Consider the following 7,015-nt stretch of genomic DNA (forward strand, 5'->3'; position numbering starts at 1 on the left):
AATAGTGAATAATAACGGAGATCGTCATACCGTTTTGCGAGGAAATACATGATTATTTATTGATGTAACAATGTCCACAAGAAGAATCGCAAAAGATATAAGTCAATGGGAAGTGCTGGAGACAAAAACACTAATTTATCATCAGTATATCCTCTTTAACGTAAAAGAGGCGACGCAAATAAAAATGGTGAATACAGATTAGAACATTTCTAAGAATGTCATAGAAATAACAAGCAAAGAAAACGCAGCACACTCACAAAAACTGTACAACTAGCGTATAAAAGCAGTACCTACTTAACGAAAGACAAACACAAAAATATGCCCTGTTGGTGGAACATCGAAATTGAAAGAAAAACGACAGATTGCTACAAGTACAGAAGGAAGCTGACACGAGACAGAGGCAAAAAAAGAAAAGTACTTTGCAAAGACATCAAAGAAGCGAAAAGTGAATTTTGGAAAGACCTCTCTGTATAACTCATTAATAACATTTGAAGCGATGCTTATAAAATCGATGCACTCACTCCCTACGAGTCAACTATTGACCAATGGCCACAAAGTAATGTCGAACCTTTTACTGATCAAGAGATAGCCAACGTAACTGGAAGTATCCAAAATGGCACAGCACCAGAACCAGACGGCATTCCTTTACATGCTATAAAAATATTCCTATCCAGATCCAATATTGAATATGCAGATGTTATTGGAGCCTATTTTCTAACTTGAATTCATAAATGTGCATCAAATCAACGGAGGTTATTAGAGTTCCTTGTCTAAAGGCTCATTATAACCCCAATTCACCATCAGTCTTCGATATCAGTATTCATAGACTATGTAGTTAGAAACGTTTATTAAACAAAATTTTATAAGGCGTACATACACTACCCACCAAGGATGACAAGGATACGCCAAATAGGTTTAAAGTATTGGGCACAAATATTTTTAACTTTCTAGTAAGACCCTGTAACTGTTTCGTTTTATTATATACAGTATAGATGTTAAATAAAAATTGAGAAAAATTTACTTGGATTTGTCCTTTTTAGATGGGTTTCCTCTGGTCGTGGAATCATATGGTGAGTAAAAGATGGAGAACGAATCAAGGAGTTGATACCAACTGTCAGTTAAAAATCCTCAAAGATTTTCGAGAATTTTGTTGCAATTCCAAAAATAGGTTACGAAATTTTTGGTACGAATGTTGGGAAGCTAAAGAGTTGAATAATTATTCTTTAAGTAAGACAGTTTCTATAAAAAAATAAACTTTATTTAAATAAACTTATTTTTATTCATTTCCCATAAATAATACTATTTATGAAAAAAATTACACCGTGGATTTAATTTTTGCATAACTTTCTTCGTTAAGGTAAAATATGAATATCAGATTCCTAATTTATATTAGAAACTATTAGGTTTAAAATGCGGTTCTCGTTGTATTTGTTTATAAATTCACTGGAAAAAATACGGGTGTTCAAAGAACCACTCTGTATAGATGGAATGCATTTGTAATGTCTTGTTTAGATTCTACTAACAAAGAAACTAATGCATGGTGAACAAGTGAAACCTTTATTTCGTGATACTGGATGATCAAAACCCACTAATGACATCCCAACGCGATTCATTGACAATTGTAAAATATAAAGTTAGATTTACTAAAAAGCAAAAAAGTAGTCCTATTATATGTAATGAAAAGACTAGAGTTTGAGAGCGAATAAAGAAAATAAATGTGTTTTGGTCAATATAGATCCGCTATGAACTTTTACCCATATGAGAATAATTCGTTTTTTATCACTTTTTAATTAATATTATAAATTTTTTATTTCGAAAATAAGTTCCTGATTATAAATATTTAATGGAGACGCTTCAGTAACTTGTAAAACTGATTTAGAGTGTCATTATAGCAACATTTTCAACTGGATTCAATAGGCACCGTCGTAAGCATTGTTTTATTGCCAACGCCTCGGTGGAGTAAACTGAAAAAATATTTGCTATTCTAAATTTTTTAAGATGATTTATATTTGAAACAAAAAATGCTGTTACATCGTCACATTTGGACCCATCGTTGGAAAATATTCAAATTGAGACTACTCCTGTGATAAATATTACCGGTGCACATTTTCAGACAGAATAGAAATGATAAAGTTTTCGAGACATGTAAGCTAAGTATTAAAATTCTTTTTGTCTGTAAATAAAATAAAAGAAGGCTAATTTTTAGATAATTTATTTAATAATTGTACGTTGTGTACCAACATCAAATTAATTAAATGTTTATTATTTACAGCACATTATATATTAAAATAGTTTTATATGATTAATATAAACTCGTTGATGTTTTATTGACAATTTAGAAACACTTGTAAATTATTCATTTCAGCACCAAATCGATATTTTTAATACTGATACAGATAAATTGTTTTTTATATTTCATTTTGAATTTTTATTAAGAAAATTTTGTACAATCACGATGCGGAAATAAATGATTTATAAGTAATATTTGTCAATCTTCATATCACATGAAATGAAGATTGCTCTAAATAAATAATCGAAAGTTTTATGAACATATTTTCTTACACTGGTAGGTACGAATTTTACAAATCTATATAATATATAAATATATTTATTTACATGTTAAAGATTGATCTATATACATAGAGTCCTCAAAACAAGTGATGTATAGCAGTCAGTAAACCTTAAATAGATCTCAAAATTCAAATATAAAATACTCTTAACTATAAAGCAGATATATTCACTATTGAAAAATAAATATAACAATATTTGTTATATACATTGGTATCATGTTTGCTTTATGTAATTGATATGTTTCAATATTCCAATTAGAAATATGTTTTATGAAAAAAAGTTGAATGGGCTCATTTAAAGGCATCATCAAATGCCGCATTTCGACTCCTACTATATTCATTATCAAATCAACTAGTTTAATAAAGTTCAAAAATAGTATGCATCAGCAGTAGACATGTTTAATTACACGCCAATATGATTTTGAAAAAATCGTGTACTGATATATTGTTCAAAAAACAATTATGTTAACCTAAATTTAAAAAAAATCAAACACTTAAGAGGCAAATTTGTTATCAATAGGTAAAATAATTTGTATTGGTAATTGGTACAGAATGAATGATGGAATTATCGTTACAGCACAACTTGTAAACTATACTTTACAGACGACCTAGACCAGACTCTTGATATTCCACCATAGTGCACCCAACTTTCTACACTAGGACGAATTTGTATGAGTATTTCATGTAAGTTGTCGGAAAACTATATTGAACAACGACTAAAACAAAGTTGTAAAATTAATATAATACAGCAACCCCTCAATATATTATTTTCAAAACAAACAAGGATAAATACCTAGCTATTAAGAATAGAGGCGAGGTATTGAAACAACAGGCAGCTTTGGCCTTCGACCCCTGATAAATATTGAATGGATATAATCACTTGATTTGATTTGAATTATGTTTCAAGGAAAAATTATATATATTTTCAGTGTCATTAGGTTTTAGTTTGTCGGTGCTTAGCTTATCTGATCTTATCACTTTCAAAACTTTTGGAAAAAATTTTTTAGTGTCACAGTTATCAACCTAGTGCAATTTAATATTTCAGCGACGAAACATTTTGGAAACATTTGGAGAAAAATTGAATCCAAATCACGAGCCACAATGTTTCGTTCCAATGAAACAAAATGTGAAAGAGAGAGGCCAAAATTCCATTACAATAGGAAATGGTAGGAACCATCAACTATATCACACCTATTTTTGTTAGAACTATATTAGTAAAAGTACCACCTGCAACAAAAACCCATGGTATGCCAGTACAAAAGAAAATAGGGAGCTGTTCATATATTGTAGGTTGCTGGTTGAGTATTCTATTCAAAAAGAATAGAGTGTATCTAACATTTTATAGTTAGTAAATTTCAATTGTGTTTATTAGAAAAACGATCCTACAGTTAAATACAATAACTGACGTAAAATTATGTTTTTTATCTATAATTTGTACTAAAAACATAGATTAAATACTCCCTACAATCACCTTGAGCATGAGTTTTGTGTATAACTTGTTTGGAACCTCAAGGGGATAGAAATTTCGACAATCTGCTTTTGAAATTATGAACATTTTCAATACGTTGCAAATTCATTTTCTTTAAATTGATATTCGGCGTTTAGAAGCAAAGTATATTTTGACTGAGTTCCTATTAGTATCTTTGCAAGTAATATAAGCAACAGACAGTATAACCTTAGCATAAAGTTGGCCAATAGGAATGGCTTTTACTTAATAAAATTGAGCTGAGGAACCCTAGTTAATATGAATGATTAGGCCTATACACAGTTATAGCGGCGTTAGGGCTTGGGAGCGAGTTATCAGGTACCATAACAATAACACCTTACTAAATAATTATTACATTAGTAAAAAATCATTAATCTCATTTTTGATCATTTGAATAAGGCAACCACCAATAGATTTATTGAGAAAATATGAGGAAATTGGAGAAATTTGAAGAAATATAGGTACGATTTTAAAAGAATAAATAAGTTAACTTGTATGTTTGTAGATAGGCAACATAGTACACAGTACATTAAAACCTAATAAAGAACAGCTATACAAATAATCAAAATGGAATAAAAGATTTTTGTGGATTTCTTTTTATATGTGATAACGTGTTGACTGAATCTTCAATAATCGAAGAAGTCATTAATCTATGCTAAAAAAAAAGAACAAAAATTAGGAAAATTCGACTTATTAATAGTGAACTCAACTTACAACATGACATAAGTTTTTTATACTTCTACCTTCAGATTTTGAAATTTTACTCTCCTTTGTATAAAATAGATTAAAAAAGTGTGTCAGATTTGATTTTTTTTGTTTATAAAAAATATACTTGTAAATTTGTTCTAAGACACCCATTAAGACTTTATGAGCTCAAGTATGACTAAAAATATAAATGGGCTAAGTATGACGAAAAATATAAATGGACTAAGTATGCAACAAATTCTCTGTATTTTTATATTTTATGGTAAAATTATTTTCTTACACTACTCTATAGGACTATAATGGGGAACATTGGTAGATATTATTAAAACATATCAATTTGTCATTATATTAAAGTATAAGAACTTAATTCACAAAAATAAATTCAGATACGTTCCAAATTGAATACAACATAACATTATTGAATCATGTTATATTAATGGATCTCTATACTATATCTCTGATTACGTTAAGGCTATTCCTATTTTTCTTTTACCTTAATTACGCCAATTATATTTTTATTATTTACAAAGAATATTCTCTATATCTACAAAGAAAAATAGAAGAGCTACATATTTTTAGACTCCATATTTTGGATTTTTATTACATTAAAACACTGAAATTAATTATTTTGTAATGGCAGTCATGTGTTTAACTACTGCTGCTTAAATGACTAGAAATTTGATAAGGCAAACATATTTCAACATGAACTTCATATTTCGCCCCATGAACAAGTCTATTTTGCACTAAAGCAAAATGAAATGTAGCACCCTCAATGAATAGCAGAAAAATCTAAGGGGGACAAAATAAAGAATGGAAAGGTTAGAAAAATAACAGTACAAAAAGCAGTGCTTTGATAAAGATGAATATTTAAAAGATACAGTTAGATTAACGTGAAAAATAATAGAAGCTGTAAACACCAAGACCAAGACAAATGGGGAGACCAACAAAGAATTGGATAGACCAAATCATGGAACTAAATAAAACACTAATTCGACTCGTAAAAATGTAAAAGGAAATAATTATTTTTTTATGGGAAAATATATAGTTTGAGTCGACAAACAGCTCTGTAATAGAAACATATTATCAGAATATCAAAACATCACTTGTTCAGAATTTTCAGAGACGGGATCACCAAAGAAAATAATGACCAACCCTAGGACATGCCTCAGGACGTTGCATCGAAAAAGTTTAGCTTTGAGAAAAATTTTACCTTAATAATAAACTGTAAAAGGGAGTGGGATCAAGACACTATACAAGAAATGAACAGAAATTCCAATAAATTCCTAGAAAAATTAAAGGAGCTAGACAAGAAAAATAAAGTTACCTACAATGGATTCCAAAACACACCGGAGCAAAGGGAAATGAACTAGGTGATAAGCTCGCTAGAGCGAGGGCAGCCAAACCCTTCATGGGACTCGAACCCTTCTGTGGTATCATCTAGAGAACAATGGAAAATGCACCGGAAAAGAAGGTAAATAGGAGCAAAACCATTTATAGTGACAACCTATAGAGACAGAGACAGGCAAAGACTCTTCTGGGAAACTATAACCAGAGAAGATCTGCTGAAACTATCAAACTAAGTAAGAACAACCTAAGAATACTAACAGGAGTCCTATCGGGAAGCTGTTGCCTAAACAAATATCTCAAGATTATACACTTAGCAAATAATGGAACGTGCTGATTTTGTTGCACAGAAACGAAACCTCTATCCACATTCTCTCGATACATACATACATCAGAATATCAACTTTAAGAAATGGAAGACCTTTTCACGATAGAATAAGTTTCAATTGATATTTATTTGAATAAAATAAATTTTATCAGCAACTAGATCTTAGCCTACTAAAAAAAGGTTGACAATTTTGAACAAGTATTTTTCAAACCAACACTCTATTAAAAGAAGTTTTATTTATGTATATCCACAGATTCTTTATTTTTTACTTATATAATAAATGCCAACTTTCTGCCAACTATCTAACTTTTGATTCTATTATTCAGATATAAAAAAAAACTGGTTTATTAACTGTATTAAGAAACTTTGAGCTATTGATAGTCTTTCATATTTGTTGTACTTGATACATGAAATATTTTATTTAGAAATTTTACAATCCAAAATATGTCCAACTTAAGTTCTAGCAATAATTATTACTACAAATATGGCACTTTATTAAGCACCTAATTTGAATAAATAACAATAGTATATACAATAACGAATTTTTATAAATTTTACTATGATATAAAAACATCAGATCAA

At 29.4% G+C, this 7,015-nt stretch overlaps 1 protein-coding gene across 7 annotated transcripts in view; it reads left to right on the forward strand.

Moving 5' to 3' along the window:
- Nucleotides 1–1,269, forward strand: part of LOC130898356 (GATOR complex protein Iml1) — a 66,626-nt gene extending 65,357 nt beyond the window's left edge. For all 7 annotated transcript variants that reach the window (XM_057807621.1, XM_057807618.1, XM_057807620.1 and 4 more), the window contains one exon: nt 1,041–1,269. In XM_057807621.1, coding sequence (XP_057663604.1) covers nt 1,041–1,253 — 213 coding nt within the window. In that variant the 3' untranslated portion in view covers nt 1,254–1,269. The remainder of the gene's footprint in view (nt 1–1,040) is intronic.
- The last annotated feature ends 5,746 nt before the right edge of the window (nt 1,270–7,015 follow it).

This window comes from Diorhabda carinulata, chromosome 9 (genome assembly GCF_026250575.1).
Source record: "Diorhabda carinulata isolate Delta chromosome 9, icDioCari1.1, whole genome shotgun sequence".
NCBI classification, from domain to species: Eukaryota; Metazoa; Arthropoda; class Insecta; order Coleoptera; family Chrysomelidae; genus Diorhabda; species Diorhabda carinulata.